Raw genomic sequence first — 17,463 nt, forward strand, 5'->3', positions numbered from 1 at the left:
CTTGATGACCGTCGTGAAGTTCGACTAGAATTCGGATCCCTTTTATTATTTCTCCCCTTGGATTTAAAAAAAATATTTCTCCCACTTACCCAGGGGGCTCAGAGCTCCTTTCACAAAAAAAATTATGTTCACACCACTTAGCTTCAGGCTGGAGAAGATATGTACTGGCACCTTCGATCAACTTGGTTGAACTGTGCCGACCGACGCCACCCTTTTGGCGCCTACCCCTAGATCCTCTCTCGAGATGGGATAAAGACCCAGAACTCGATGACATTTGGCCCTGTTGCTCTCACTGCCCTTTTCCTTATTGCCATTCCACAGTTCCTCCACCCTTGATGTTGAAGGTTGGTGGCGTCGCTATACGGTATAAGCGTTGGCAGATACAAGCGTTACAAAGCCCCCCGCCAAGGATCTGACTTGGGGTTCGACACCCGAAGACGGATCACCCACAAAGCTGGTAGCTGCTCTCTCTATTGCTTCATATCTTTGGCATGGAATCGCCCAAGAATGCGGCCCTGCAAGTCCTCCAATTCGTAGCAGGAATTACCCAATCTCTTCCGTACTCTGGCTTTCAAATACACTGGACCCAGTTTGCTACTATACCCAGATGCGAAGTTACTCTGCCGGAAATTCTTGAAGAAAACTTCCTGCCCTTCCCGATAGGCCACCTCTCTGGATCGCAGATTATATTGCCGCTCATTTTTCTCGTTTTGCCTTTTTAAGACATCGCAGGCAGACTTCCGGATCAAGTCTAACGAATCTTCCCGAGAGAAAACTGCTGATCTGTCCTCCAGGAGTCCCAAGGTCCTCAGCAACTTGTATGATGCTCCAGACGATACGAAATTCTGCCCGAACGTCATATAATATGGACTGGTACCTGTTGCAGAATGAACTGCGGTTCGGAGAGCGCAGCAAATGCTACTAAGATGCTCGTCCCAATCTTTCTGATCTGCCCTGACATAGGAACGTATCGCTGCTACAACTGAACGGTTAACTCTTTCCGAAGCATTTGCCTGGGGCGAATAGGCGGCCGTCAAAGTATGGGAAATTGAATATTCCCTTAACAATTTCTGAAAAGCTTCAGACCTGAACTGCGAGCCATTGTCAGAAACAATGGTCTCTGGCACGCCAAAGGTGTGGAATAAATCCTGTTGCAGATACTTGATAACTACATCCGCCGTAAGTTTCTTCACCGCTTTAAGGAACACAAACTTGGAATAATGATCCAAAACTATGAAGATGCCTATACTTCCGCTGCGAGAACGAGGATATGGACCGAGAAAATCGATATAGAGTCGTTGGAAGAATCGTTCCGATTCTGGTGACACGCCCATGGGAGGCCGCTGTGTCCTATTTGGTGGCTTGGTAGACTTGCAGACCTCGCATGACTGTATGTGAGACTTTACATCGTTTACTAACCCTGGCCAATAATAATACCTTCGAATCCTTTCCAACGTCTTATGAATGCCCCCATGGGAAGCAAGGGGATCATCATGGTTTTTCTTCATGACCTCTCCGACCAATCCACTTGGAACCCATAGTTTCCATATGAACGTGTCATGCAGTTGGTCTCCCGAAGCGTGATCGGACCGTCGATAAACCAAATTATCAACTACCTTCAAATCAGGCAACTTGTCAGCATTAGCTTTTACGCGCTCGGCCAGTTCCACATATTTCTCCGATTTAAATTCCTGGGAATTGAGGTCTATTAATAATCCCTGCATCGCGTCTACAGCTGCTGTCTCTGCTTCGTTTACTCTGGATAGGGCATCCGGTACGACATTCATCTTCCCACTTCTATGCTCGATCTTGAAGTTGAATGCTTGGAGTTTCAAAGCCCAGCGAGCTAGGCGAGAATGGAGGTCAGTTTGGGACATTAACCACTTAAGGGAGGCATGATCGGTAATTACAGTGAATTCATGTCCTTCCACATAAGGACGAAACCGCTTGATGCAAATCATGGCCGCCAGACATTCCTGTTCTGTCACTGAATAGTTCCTTTGCGCTTTATTTAATTTTTTGGACACAAACGCAATTGGATATTCATCACCCTGGTCGGACTTCTGCACCAATACCCCTCCAACTCCTGACTTGCTTGCGTCGCATTGGACATAGAAAGGTCTTGTGAAATCGGGGCTTCGCAGGACTGGGGCCGAACATAGCATTTCCTTCAACGCGACAAATGCCTTCTCGCCTTCTGGGGTCATTTGAAATTTTTTTCTTGGCTTCAACAAATCCGTCAGCGGAGCAGCCACCGAGGCAAAATTACTAATAAATTTGCGATACCACCCCACCATGCCCAGGAAACTTCGAAGAGATCTTAAACTTTTGGGTAGGGGAAAGTCGGCCATGGCCGAAATTTTCTCTGGATCAGTACGAATGATACCTTCACCCACGATATGCCCTAAGTATTTTACCGATCGCATGCAAAATTTGCTTTTTTCTACGTTGAGCGTTAATCCTGCTGCTTTTATTTGATCAGCCACTGCGCCTAATACCTTCATATGAGTTTCGAAAGTATCTGAGACCACCAAAAGATCATCTAAATATACGAAAACTTCGTTTCTAAGTTCGGGCGGGATTACCTTATCCATCAACCGAGTCATTGTTTGGGATGCGTTAGTTAGACCGAATGGCATCACCTTATATTGGTACAATGGCTTTCCCGGAATTGTAAAGGCAGTTTTATCTCGAGAATTTCTATCTAAAGGAATCTGCCAATATGCATCTTTGAGATCCAAACTTGAGATATACATGGCTTGGGGAAGTCGAGACAGGATGCCATCAATTTGTGGCAAGGGGTATGCATCCTTCGTTGTTACCGAATTGACTTTCCGACTGTCCAGACATAAACGCACCTTTCCAGGCTTCTGCACCAGGACCACGGGCGAGGACCACGCACTCTGAGACTCCTCGATGACCCCCATCGCTAACATTCGATCGACTTCTTGGTAAAGAAGCTTTTCGACTGCGGGCGATACCGGAAAATGGCGTTGCTTCACTGGCTTTGCTTCGCCGACATCGATTTCATGGCATATAAGAGAGGTTTTCCCCAGCCCTGATACAGCAAAGGATGGGAATTTCCCTATTACCTCAGTTAGACAAGCACGCTGGGCTTCAGATAGTGCATGAGAATCAGCTGCGATTTCAGAAATCTGCATGGATGGCGGCAAGAGATTAAACGTGGACCAAAAACTAATTCCCAAATACAAGTCTTGACTTAGCGATGGTATAATATGAAATTCCAAGTCCTTGGCCATATCCTTGTATTTAACTTCCGTTTTTAATTTTCCCACAACATCTTGCTTTCGACCATCGGCCGTTGTTGCCACGGTAGGAACTATCTTAAAAGGAATCCTACTTCGGATTATTTGTTCTGCCAACTTGCCTCCAATGACATTGATGGCGGCCCCGGTATCCAGCAGACCAACGGCTATTCTATCTAAAAGTCTAACTTCGGCGTATGGACGATTATCATTGTTTTTAAACCTTATAGTATTGATAGTTTTAACATTTCTCCAATATGCTTTTATTCTATTTTTATTTCTAGATGCCCTGCGATTTTGAGGAATTTCTTTGAACTTATTTTCTTGATGGGTCACTAAACTTGGCCAACACACTTCGGTCGAACTATCGGTGATCGAAACATCTGGCGTCTGGACGATTTGGGAGGACTTTATGGGTTCAGATCCTTGTTCGACGACTGATTTTTCGGAACACTCGCCTGCTGTCGACTGCTGGCGGTGTTCACCCTGCCGTTTTTTTGGCACCTTGAACAGCTTGGTTTGTACGCATTTGCGGCACCACACCCGAAACAAAACACCCTTCGTTTGCTTCCGCAATCTTGGTAGCGATGGCCTTCCTTCCTGCAATTCCAACAAATTAGGGCCAAAGCACCCACTTCCGCATCCTGATCGCCCTCAGAGAATTCCGCTGCCTCTTCCATTTCTTCGAACAATTCAGAAACCGGCTTCCTGAATGGTACAACTCTCTGATAGCCTTGGGATTTTCTAGCATCCTCCAAAAAACTTTCCCTTCGGCGACATATTTCCCGAAGTTTTTCTACCGAACGAATTGGAATATTGAGAATCTCATGCCTAATTTCAGGCCTTAAGTTTCTTTTTAGAGTTTCCACCAATTCCATCTCGGTGAAAGGCATATCCAAATTGTCCATCAACTCTTCGATCGCATCGTAAAACGAATCGAATCCTTCTTTTTCCCGCTGCTTTCGATCTCGAATCGATTCCCGGATATCCAAATCTGATCGGGCATCGCGGAATTGCCTTCTTAGTGCCGTGCATAAATATTCCCATCGCAATTCCTGCGTGTTTTTATGATATCGCCAATAAAATTCCCTAGCTTTTCCTTCGAAAAGAAGACTTGCATTGCTGCTGAGGACTGAAAAATTTCCTTCAAGTGTTTGGTTTGTGAGAGCTTCTACCCGGTAGATGAAGTTGTCGATGCTGATCCCATCGGGATTTCCACTAAAACGCAGTTTCCAACTATTCATGATGTGTCCTACTTTATCGGGCCTATGGCTTAAATCGGACTGACTGCTACGCGGCGTATCTCGGCCAGAACCGGATGGGCCGTTAAAATTATCTAAGTTTATGGGACCTAGGGAATTCCTTCTCGACTGGCTTTCCGATATAGGTTCCCCCGACCGAAAATGTGCGGATAAGTTAGTCTGGATTAGTTGGGACATTTTTTCAGATAGCTGGGTTAAAAGGTCGTTCTGCATTGATTGCACTGCACTTGCAACTGCGTTTTGAATTAGCTCAGAATGAGCCGCCCCCAAAACTGCTGACCCTGATGAGCCACTGGGCGTACGATCGCTGGCCAATAAAATATGTCCTTTTTGGCCTCTTGTGTTTTGAGATGGGGTTGACGGCTTCTCAAAGCACACAGTGTTGCAAGTAGGGCAGGTAGACTTGGTTTTGGAATAGGTAATAATGCAAGATTGGTGGAATTCGTGCCCACATTTTGTTTTGTAGATTTTCCCACTATCGAGACTATTCTCACACAAAGAGCACTTTTGTGCTATGTTTCCCTCAGAATCTGGCATGTTTAATTGTGAGTAAAATACTTGTAAATCTAATATAGTAAAATTTTAAATGGCTAAAATGGTAAAAATAACCAGAAAATGGTAATAAGACTAACAATAAAATAAAATAGCATAAATAAAGGAAGAATTTAAAAAATAAAAAATAAATTGGTTTTGGTAGTAATATAAAATTATATGTAATGGTATATGTAAATAAGAGACAAACTAAAAAAAAATTGTATTGAAAGTCAGAACGAACAAAAAGGTGTTGAATTCGATCGAACCTGATTTATTGTAGATCGAACTCAAACCAAATTTGGTTATATGACTAAAAATTTGCGTAGGTAGACAAACACTGGAAGATATTCGGAACAAAGTAATCACAAACTCGGAAACAAAAAAAATTTATCAGACATAAATCGACCTCAAGCATGACTAATCCCCGTGAGACAAGACCCAAATACAAAGAAGAGAAGAAGAAAAAAAGATAAGAAGATAAGAAAAATTTTATTGCGCGTGTCTGACGCCCGTCTGCTGCTTGCACAACTACAACAGCAACAGGTGCGGCTGGCGCTTGCGGTTAGGCGGCTGCGATCAAACGCTTTTGCCTATCATCCGAGCTACGCACACTGCAATTAGGGTATACCGCTTTCCCATTTATCGTGGTCAGTAAATTTAATAAGGTATTAAATTACTGCTTTCCAATGCGATTTATGGAAAGGGTCAACTATTTATCGTTTGACCATCAAACGTGGTTTGGCTCTTCGCTTTAAAAAAAATGCAAATGCCTAATGATCCTATGCGTCTGATGTAAACAAACGTATTGATTTGAAACAAAAAAAAAATTTAGGGTGTCTATAGAAAATTTTCCGTCTCCCAAGATCGAATTGAATCGAGGCTAGTCGACTAAGTGTATGAACTCCTTGGTCTGACTATTTCCGAATCGACTGATCGAACTTCGAGCGAGGTTTGATGCTGGTTTGATTAGCGCGGACCAAAACCTTGATTAGGCCAACGAAAAAGTCGTTTGATTCCCGCAAGAGTCTAAGATTGTCCGCACTAATTAGGCTAAAACGAGGATTGTGACGTTGAGCTACGTGAAATTACGTGGCCCTTGAGTTGGGCGCCATTTTATAAGATAATGATTATAGATTATGATCATAAATGTAACGTGTACATCAATTTACACTAACTCAGGCTAGGTGTTGGGGTCGGGGGAGAGGGCGCACGCAGAACTACAAAGTCATCCGGCCTCTCGCTCGCCAGCAAATGGGGTGGTACTTATGCCGCCTCCTCCCGAGTTGCCTGTTGTCATTACCTTAATAAAAAAAGTCTGCGTGCCGGGGCAAGCGATAAAAAAACAAAGGGGTCACAATCATTCGAGCCAAAATCTATCGGAATTACGAATTACAGATCTCTTTGATTCTGGGGTCTTCCTCCGACGCGGCGCGGAACTCCCGGTGTTATTGAAGCCCGATCTGCCCTCCCTACCTTCGGCTGCTCTTGTCCCAAAAGCAAATATTTCTTTTGCAGCCCCTACGCGTCGGGGTCTCACGGGGTCATAAGTCTGCTAAAGGTCGACAAAAAGGTTTCTAACACATTATAAAATTTATTTAATAACTAGACAGAAAATCAGTTTTGAGCTTAACATTAAATTTAAAGACAAATAATAATCTAAAGACTTCAAGAAAACATATACATATATAATTTAAAATAGTTATAAATGGGTAAATGAATATATAGTGGGATATTTTAAAAGAGTTGCCTATTCTTATATTTTACTTCCCTAAGAGAGCGTAATCTTTTCTTCATTAAAATTTTGTTTGGGCCAACGGACAAATAAACAAAGATAAAACATGAGAAAGGGCTATCGAACATATAAACGAACATCAAACAAGCAAAACGAACATGCAAACGCGCACTCGAACATATAAAAGCTCATCCGATCGCCAGCGTCTGAAATAATTTTAAGTCCGGTTCCCTAGTCTTTAAGTTACTTTACTTTAAGTTTTAATTTAAAAGGTCGGTTTGATTATGCCCATTGAAATAGGTTCCGCAGTGTGTGGGCTTTTTTCCCTATTTCCCTTTTTTTTTTTTTTTTTTGACAAAATATATATGGGGCGATATTCTCTTCCTCTTTGTCTCTTTCTACCTTTCCCTTTTCCTTCTTTAATAATCAATGTTGTAATTCACACTCACCCGCACTTTTTGGCGTTCCATCGAAGAAAGCGCTTTCCCGAGGATTGTGGTGGCCTGGATATCTGGTGTAAGGGGGCAGAAAGAAATAAATACGGAATCGAACTAAAAACTACCCGATCACACTGCACAAAATTTTCTCACATCCTATTTTTTTTCCGATGCGCAAACAAAAATTTTCTTCTCTTTGAAAATGACACCTAAAAAAAAACACTAATTCACTATTTATAAGCTATAAAAAAAATTCCATCCAGTCCTTGGTCCTCCGTCCTTCCTTCTTCTCGCTTTCGTCCAGTGTATCCTATTCCTCTTTCTCCTCTTGCGCAATCGCTGCAGGCGGTTCCAGAAGCGCCAAGCCTTTGGCGCGTCTCCCAGGCCTGGCGGAATACCGGAACCACGATTTCCGACGCCTCGCACTCGTCCCACGCTTGGCGTTTGGGTTTTGGCCAATTCGACCGATTTTGGGCAAGAAACGAAATTTTTCCCGGGGAGCAGAAATATGAAAACCACCGTCGAGCGCGGTCGCAAGCGAACTAGAAATAGGTTCGAGCTGATATGTTCACCGAACCTCGCTTGATGACCGTCGTGAAGTTCGACTAGAATTCGGATCCCTTTTATTATTTCTCCCCTTGGATTTAAAAAAAAATATTTCTCCCACTTACCCAGGGGGCTCAGAGCTCCTTTCACAAAAAAAATTATGTTCACACCACTTAGCTTCAGGCTGGAGAAGATATGTACTGGCACCTTCGATCAACTTGGTTGAACTGTGCCGACCGACGCCACCCTTTTGGCGTCTACCCCTAGATCCTCTCTCGAGATGGGATAAAGACCCAGAACTCGATGACATTTGGCCCTGTTGCTCTCACTGCCCTTTTCCTTATTGCCATTCCACAGTTCCTCCACCCTTGATGTTGAAGGTTGGTGGCGTCGCTATACGGTATAAGCGTTGGCAGATACAAGCGTTACAATGTCGAGGGTGAGGAGCATAACGGAAATTCGCATTTGAAAAATACTTTCTTCATTTAACAACAATGTCAGGCGGCGAAGGAAAAGACACTGGCAGGGTGGCAAAGTGTTGGCATTACTGTAAATCGTTTTCGTTTTACGTTTCATAATGACAAAGACAGTGGCAGCGGCAGCGGATCCAAAGGAAGGCGATCCAAGTCGATTGACAGACAATGGGCGGAAATGAAACAGCTGCCAAAAAAAAAAAAAAAAAAAAACACAAATGAAACAAAGGAATCAAACCAAGTGTTTTTTAATGAGCGGCGTGGCTTAAGGTCTGAAAAAATTGGATCAATAGTGCTTAATAATTTACAGGGCTTTTATAATAATTATCAAATGTAAATAATCGCATTCGATATGTAATCCCCTTGGATTGCCACCATTGTTCCATTGTGGAGGAAAAAGCGACTCAAGTTTCATGGGAAAACTTTTCATATGAGCGTGTGTATGAACGGATGGGGAATTGATTTTTGTATAAGCCGGAGTGAAAACTTTCAGCCGCTATCGTTGTATAAATAAAAATAAAAAACAATCAGCAAAATGCTAGCGTCCCATATGCGCGACAAAAACACTTCACCCTGCCGACAGCTCATTTTCATCGGGATGAGAATTTCCAGGAGCGCAGGACATGCGGTGACATTTCGCCAAGAGGCGTTTGCAGGCGGGGCATATTTAAATCTAATTTTGTCACTCAACAAAAAGCGACACGCTCACCCACGGTCTCCATGCAACTGATGCTGCTTATGCACAGGAACAAAATTATAGTATGGTGACTATCACTATAAGTTTGGGAAAAGAGAAACGGAATCCTATGTTTATGTAGTTAAGAGCACCAATCAGCACACTTCTCGACCAACTACATGAAGTTTCCCTCAGTGTAGCAGGGCTGCTGCATTTGACTCGCTGTAATCGTGATTTCCTGTGCAACAGACGGTGAAAGAGAAGGCGTCGGGGTGAGCGAAAGGACTGGAGATAGAAGCATTGTTGCCGCGCTCCTGCTGTCTTTGTTGAAGGCGTTAAAAATGTCACAGCGCATTGCATACTTATTGGCGCATGTGTTAATACACCACCACAGCCATCGCACCACCGCACCACCGAACCACCGCACCACCGAAGCACCGCGTCACCGCGTCACCGCTGCAGCGCTGGCGGGCTGAATGTTACGCGCTGCATGCATTTGCGGCTGGCAAAATCCTTTCGCTTTTCCTTTTTTTTTTTTTTTTTTTTTTTTTTTTGTTGCATTCGACGTTTTTGCATATCCTCAGCTCACTCACACATGCTGCTTTTTCGTACCTTTTGTGGCAGGTGTTTGAATTAGCTTTCTGTGGGTTGGCCGGGCAAAGCTGCAGCACAATGGCTTGCAATTGCACAAAAGCTTATTAGGTTTTCCCTGCCGCTCTCACTGGCTTTTCCTCTTTCTGTGTGTATGTGTGTGTGTGTGAGATTGCCATTTGGTTTCTGCACGTGTGAGTGTCAGTGTGTCTGAGTGTGTAATACTTTTTTACAACAAATAATGCGCTTTGAGGTCGCGTGCTTCACGTGTTTTAATCCATACGCTTTTAGTCCTTGCCCCGCGATCCTCCTCTTAACTTTGTGGCACTTTTACGCTTCGCTTTTAACGGCGGCTCCGAATCCATTTGACAATGTAAACAACAAAGGGAAACTTGGTTCCCGAAATGCAGAGTTTACTTTGATAAACAAAAGTAGTGGATCCGGCGAAAAACTATCGGGAGTTAGGAGCATTTAAACATCCTTAACACCTGATATTTTAAAATAAATGCACAAGTTTTTTAACTTTTACATTTTAGTTGCTAAAAGTATGAAATGCAATCCTTTAATAAAAAATACATTTATTATTTGATTTTTATTATTTATTTATAATTTGATTTTTATTTTTTATTTATTATAAAAACACAAGTTTTTTAGCTTTTACATTTTAGTTGGTAAAATTATGAAATGCAATCCTTAAATACAAAATACATATATTTTTTATTTATTATTTGAGCAGAGGTGAATTAATTTTACGATTAAGAGATTTGGAAGTTAATATTTTTCCCACTAGTATATTGTTAACGAAAAACATAAAAAGCCTTGCCAAGATTTAATTACTTCAATTTTTTTAGGCTACGGACAGCCTAAAAACCAATTAAAAACAGAAAAATATTATACAATTTCATATCTCTATAATTGAAAATTTAAATGTTACTGTTTTACTACATAAAATAGTTGCATTGCATTTATAAAATCAAAAATTCTTGATGAAGGCAGTTCGCTGTCTGAGCCATGAATTGTATTCGGACAAGGGCTCTCTTCCCCGACAGATGTGTTGCCCATGGCTATAATATGCCCCGACCACTCGAACTTGGATTGGAGGATAGACGGGATGTACTCCCCTCGTATACACGGAGTTTTCAGCTTGAGTTGCTGTTGATTTAATTCAAGAGGCCCCATGCATTTCCAATGCCGAGGACTCGTATGAAAAATGTACAGCAATTTTCATCGCTTGTTATCCTTTTTTTCGACATAATTGCTTGGCTTTTCGGGCGATGCAAATACGAGTGGCATTGTAACATAATTTCCGTGCAAAATACATCAAAACGGACCATCGTGGAAATCTCCATTTTCATGTGTTTGCACAGCAGTCTAAACTTCACACACAGGCAGATATGTTGATGTGGTTAGTTAGCATCTGTGTTTATATTTGTGTTTGCATTTTGCATTTTCTACCACCGAGAGTTGGAGGGGAAGGGAGAGGAGGGTTTCATACACATGTCCATGTCCGTCACATTTGTGGGTGAACATGTAGTAGTGTGTACCTCCGCTCCACTCCCATTTTATCGTTTTTTTCTCTGTCGATTTGGCCTGGCACATTTGTGTTTGTTCAGCTACTTTTGCGGTTTGCCGCTTTTCGCGAACATTTCAACCACATTTGTAGTCACTCCGGTTTGGACAAGCGCCAAAAAGAAGTCCCGTGAAAAAAAGAGTTAACTGGGCAAGGAAGCGGCTCAGCAAAACTTTTAACAACAGCTTTATTTTCACCTAAATCGCACTTCAAACCTTCACATTTGTAATGTTATCAAAAACAAATTCTTTAGCCACGTTTTGATTGTCCACTGATCGCCCGTCAATCGCTAATTTATATCCCCTAATGAGAGCAGCGCAATTTAGATAGCCACTCCTCATTTTGAATTCGGTTCGATAAACGGCAGAGCGCAGAAAATGAATTAGAAATGTCGACAAATTGAAACACATTTCCATACAAATCTATAATTTCAACGAAATTAGAGCGCATTTTTATCGCAATGCGATGTTTTTCAACTTTTTGTACTCCCGCTCGTGTGTGTGTTTTTGTACCACGGGGCGTATGCGCAATTTGATGCGCTCGCAATTCAATTAAATTCGGCAAATTAAAGCGAACTGGTAACGCTGAAGTGAAATTTAATTGCATGGGGGACCGATTCCCCTTTGCTCTCTGGCTTTTTCTCTGGGGAGGTCAGGGCAAAATGCAGCACGTATTTATTAGCTGACGTGCATTGATGAAGGTCGAACCAGCGAACGCGTGATCCCTGAAAACTCGGGGTGGATGTGGGAGGCGGTTGGGAGGACTAGGCGAAGCGGCAGGAACTGACAAGGATTCCTTTGGCCCGCTGATTGACTCACGATTATGCAATAAAACAGCAGACGACAGGAAGGACAACACTCAAATCCCCGCAGAGACAATGGGCCGCAGACCAGGCCTCCATCCATCTTCCCCGCCTCCCCTATTTGCCGACGAGCCCTGGGTGTTTGCGAGGGCTTCATTGGCTTCATTTCAACAGCAGCTTTTCAAAAGCTAAAACTTTTTATGTCCAACTCATTAAAAATGTGCGCCAATGGACTTTATGCAGGCCAGTCCATGGGATCCTTGATTCCTCTCCGACTTTGGTTCAAGCGCCTTTCTGTTACCACACATACACTTTGGAATAAACACAGAATCAGACAAAAATACTTATGCACTGAAAGAAACATTTTTATGTTTCATTAGAAACTGGTTACAAAATAGTATTTTAAAGCTTTGAAAAACTTATTTTAAGTTTTGAAACCTTTTTAGCAAAGAATATATTAGTTTAAAATAAATTGTGACTATGTTCTTATTAAATTTCTGTTAGTTATTTTTCCCCATGTAGATTTAGGATGTTTTCCGCTTGAATTTCTCGTCTTTTGCCTAAATGCGAACGGACGACCAAGTTGAAGCCAGAAAACCAAATGCAATTTCCAAGTTTTTAATGTGCGAAATTTCTAATTTAAGATTTACGATATTTTTATGTCGAATTACGTACCACCCGGCGGCCCCTGCCGTTGATGTTCGCTCATTTTCGTGCTCTGGTGTTTGGCTGTGAATTCTTTCGGCCAGCTGCTTTATGCCCGCTCGCCGGGAAGTTGGCCCGGCTTTTAATGGAGCCCAGGACTCTTTAATTGTGGAACTGTGCGTAATGCAGGACCCGCCGGATGGGTATATTTTTGGACTCTTAATTATGAACACGTCCAAAGGTCAATGGTCGCCTTTGATGCAAATTTTATGGACTGGAACTTAATTGGCCCGGTCCGTTGAATGCCCCACACAGAAAGGCTGAAAAATCACCCGCTGCTAAATGAAATGCCCTGTCCAAATTGTTTTGCGACTGACCAATTGACTAAAACCAACAAAAATTTGTAGCTGGTGCAGATTTAATGTGCATTTGTTTTCGGCGCGGTTTGTTTTTGTTTCGAGGGGAGGTCGAAAGGTCGGGGGAAGGTTTGCGAACGCGGCGATTGCAGCTGCAGTTTTGTTAGTTAGGGCAATAAATTGTTGGCTCCGCTCGGTTTGGAGGGAAAGGGATGTGTCAGATGCAGAGATTGCATAAAATAAATTGGTCAGCGATTGATTTGGGGGATTTGCCGAACAATTTATTACCGCCGAGATAAAGGCATTTGAGTGTCAACATCAAAATGGCAACATTCCATTCCAGTCGAGTACCCGACCCAGTCAAATATTTTCCCCTTAATCCATTTTGCGTGACCTACACGGAAACAAATAACTTTTGGAGTTGGGGGTCTTGGGCCATTAGTTTTATCAGATTTAGATATACAACAAACTGAAAAAATTAAAAGCAATAGCAATTGACAGTGGAACACTAAACGCCATTTAATGTTTAAAGAGTTTAAAACTAATATTCTCCATTCTTAACTTTTCGCTGAGTGAATGTTTTGGGTCACATTTTACAGGACATTAGGCAGACAGCCGAATTTAGCGCAATTTAAAGCGCTTAAGTGAAAAGAGAAGCGGCGACACGTGCTCTATTGGCCAGACAAGGGAGACAGCGATCCACGGCGGTGGCCGAAAAAAGAAACCGCAAAAACCGTATCTCAATTGCAATCACTCAAAACAACGGAAATGACGCTTAGCACAACTTCCTGTCGCTCCGGCGGACAAGCGGACGGACAAATGAAAGTATCCACAGTTACGGGACGACGCGCAGCACCACTCGACGAGCTCCAACCACCCATCCGAATTGTAATTCATGTCGCTGGGGGAGTTTTCTTTTTTGGCATATTTGTCAACTCTGTTTCCACTGCACACATGATGAGGGGTTTTGGGTGAGGTGCTATTGGGGGGTGTGGGTATGGGAGCTTAGGGCCGACCACGCCCACCAGCCATTCACCACACTGACTGGCACATTCAAGTGCAATTTCCTTGTAATACGAAACTATGTCATTTTGGCACGGACGCGAGCCGAAAAGCAGTTCCCAGGATTCAGGACTGGGCCGTAGGTACAGCCAAGCCTCCGTAAGATACAGTGACATTAATGGTTGAGCAAAACATTTAAAAAGGAATTCTTCCTACTTAATTTTAACGAAATATTTGTTATACTGTGGTAAAATAAATTGACAAATAAGGGACCTTTTAAGATGAATCCATCCTACGAAACCAATTTACAGATGTTGGCCTGTATTTTCTGGCAACGCGTGCATGCAAACATGACACGTTGGCGCACTTGTGATGGCACTCGTGTCCACCTGGCAGCTAGATCCTGGCACTCGGTTCTCGGCAGCCAGCAGCTGGCACCCGGCGATTGCAGATGCAACCGGATGCGGAACCAGAAATACTGGCTCTGAGCTGGAGCCGGAGTGGCGAAAATAGCCGGCAACAACCGGCAAGCAAAGTGGCAACTGGAGTGACGCGCTCATAGTCTCAGGGAGGCGGCCAGGGAGGGATATCGTAGGCAGCCGGGCTGACAGGCGGCATTTGATAATGTCAAGCCCCAAATCAGCAACAGACACCGACCGAAAACAACCGGGGGACTCGAAAGTCGGGGATGGACAATTGCACGTTGCAATTTCAGCCAGTTGCCACTTGGCCGGGCACACATGGCCATCTCAAGTATCTGTCTGGGCCAAAGCCGAGTGCGGTTTGTCTGCCCGGCCGATGGCCAGACTAAGCAACTATAGTTTAACTCCTGCACATCTCGTAATTGCCGCTGAATTTGTCTCCGCTTTTGTCTTTGCAGAACAGTTTCACATTTTCGTGGGTGACCTGAGTGCCGAAATCGAAACGCAACAGCTGAAAGATGCTTTCACCCCATTCGGAGAAATATCGTAAGTACAAGATACAGTTTTTTAAATCTCTAAATCATAATTTATATGTAATTTCCTCTTATACCATAATTGGGATGTATCTGGCTCACTCCTCTTAATTGCGAGAACTATTTTTAGGGTTTCCCACTTCGCCCACTCCAGAAACCTTTTCCACCATCGATCCTTGTTTCGGGCAGCACATTAACTCCAATCAAAGAACATTTTGCCGCACTTGTGCCGGCCGAGCAAATTGTTAAATAAACAAACAAACGGCAAATGAAGTCCTCTGCGCCTAATTTATGAATAATTAGCGAGCCGAGGGTGCATGTCGAAGGAAACCGCGAAATGTTGTGCCACAGCAACGTGAATTTCTCTCGCTTTCCGTTTTTCGCTTCTCGTTTGCTTTTGTTTTTCCTGCTGGACTGGTCTCTGAAAATCACGAGTGAATGGACCATAGAAACGTGGGCTCCCAAGCAACGGGCAATAAATTAATAATTTAATTTTCGACTTTTTTGTTTGAGCAGCAAAAAGGGGGAAAAACAAACTGCAATGGGGACCAGTTGAAAGCCACAAGCAGCTGTCGACGCCGAGGCAAACAAATGCCGGGCGAGTGGCCCAAAAAATATTAGAGCAGAACAAGTGAAAGCAAATAAAACTGATTTATATACATACACCCCTTGCACAGGTGGGCACCCTCCTTTAACTTTATATATATTTTGAGTTCGGCTCAGAAATGTTGCGCCTGCTCATCAGGTCAGTAACCAAAAAAAGACGTCCTGGGAGCGTGTTTCGCAGGCTTTTCATTTGCCACTTCCTTAATTAATGAGCATCAGCCTTCGCCTCCGTCTTCTATTCGCCCCTCGCTATTTGCTCTCGGTTCTTTTGAGAAACGTTGAACTCATTTTGCCAGAAACTATTTATTCGAGTGCACACGGAAAAAAATTGTTCATAGGAAGACGAAGTATAAGAATTTTAATATTTTTGCTGAGCTTCAATTGATGAGGAGTATATCCGCATATAAGCATTTAACTAAAACTATGTTTCAATAATTTTTGACGGTTTAAAATGAATCAACAAAACTATTGGCAGTCTTTTTCTTATCATATTCTTAATTTAAACTAATTTTAAAGTTTTATCATTTTTTCAAGTTGTGCCAAATGTTCGTTTAACGCTGTGAACGCTTGGCCTTTTGAAGTGCTCGTCGTATTTTTGGCCGCGGTTTGTCCCGCGGCCCGGCTTCTGCAAATACTGTTCCTCCGCATGTTTATTTTATGGCGAGCGCAAATCTAGGAAATAATTACATTTTTCATCTACACCTGAAGTGGCTCTTCGCTGCCTTGGGGCCCGAGGAAGCAGCTTCAAAGACGTCATCCCTTGCCAGGATATCCTCGGTCGCCTCCTTTGCCCCTTAATTTATTGCTCTTTATGCCTTGAGTGCCCGCGTGGGAAATAATCGCAAATATGTTGTCGTCTCCGGCATTACCTACTTTTCATCATCAGGTTAACAGCACTCATGGGTGGATTTTTCATTTAGGGGGCTAAATTTATACAACAATTTTGCCACCAGCGTCTGCTCGTTTTTAATTAACTGGCTTAACTTTCCAACTGCGGCAAGCGGTGCAAACTTTACAAAGTAATATGTGAGGAAAGCTCACCATAACTGAAAGTTTTTGTGGTTTTAGTTTGGCAGACGAACGGGAACATAGACAAAACTCATTAGGGAAAGTCGATGGAAATTTATTGAAAAGGGAAGTCTGGGAAAACAAAAGAAACTTAATCCCCCAATTAATTGCTTGCCCTTGGCACTGTCGCCGCCGTAATCACACCCATAATCCTTTCAAAATAATTAAGTCTCTTTGAGTTTCCAAATCAATCAACACCTTGTGCTTAATCAAAACCACCGGGAACACTTGTCCACTTTCCCAGCAGACGATTTGCCCAGGGGCCACTAATATATATAGTTTTCTTATCGCAGCAATTTAATGGACTGGCACACACCAAAAATCCGATTAGACAATATAATGCGAGGACTCTTGCGTCCATTCTTATAATGGTCATAAAACACAACGCCACGAGTGTGCTTGTTTTAATGCAGCTAATTAATTAATCGGTCGGTGGAAAGGATCAACATAAAACCCAAACCACTTCTTGTCGGCCAATTAGGAAATTCCCAGAAACCAATCGACTGCAGCAAGAGCAGCAGCTTCCCAAGTGCCAAGACGATGACGGGCAGTTCAAGGGGTCCGATATACGAGTATATGCTATATGGCGAATAATACTATACTCGTGACCGAGCACAAAACAGAAATTCAATTATCCGCCTGCGGTGGGCGGCGCAAATTGCGTCTGCTTGTCGCTGCAGTCGCCGCAACCGAAACCCATGGCCATAACCAGATAGCAGTGCTCCTGATTAATCACATGCAATATGTTCTGGCCCGACTTCGAACTCGTTTCACAAGCCGTATTCATAAATAAAACCATATTCAGAAGCAGAATCGGATTCGGAATCGGAATCGGAATCATTGCCAGGGAGAGAGGAAGACAAACAAAGGGGTCGGCACAATAGGCAAATTGATTAGCGAGCGGTACATGGACACGTCCTGCCCGTTGGCAGGACTTCTGCT

General features: G+C 43.1%; 1 protein-coding gene across 8 annotated transcripts in view; it reads left to right on the forward strand.

The window, feature by feature from the left end:
- Positions 1 to 17,463, forward strand: part of LOC108086285 (nucleolysin TIA-1) — a 93,709-nt gene that overhangs the window by 42,451 nt on the left and 33,795 nt on the right. For all 8 annotated transcript variants that reach the window (XM_043208939.1, XM_043208934.1, XM_043208933.1 and 5 more), the window contains exon 3: positions 14,773 to 14,860. In XM_043208939.1, the coding sequence (XP_043064874.1) occupies positions 14,773 to 14,860 (88 nt within the window). The remainder of the gene's footprint in view (positions 1 to 14,772; positions 14,861 to 17,463) is intronic.

This window comes from Drosophila ficusphila, unplaced genomic scaffold (genome assembly GCF_018152265.1).
Source record: "Drosophila ficusphila isolate 14025-0441.05 unplaced genomic scaffold, ASM1815226v1 contig_791, whole genome shotgun sequence".
In the NCBI taxonomy this organism is placed as follows: Eukaryota; Metazoa; Arthropoda; class Insecta; order Diptera; family Drosophilidae; genus Drosophila; species Drosophila ficusphila.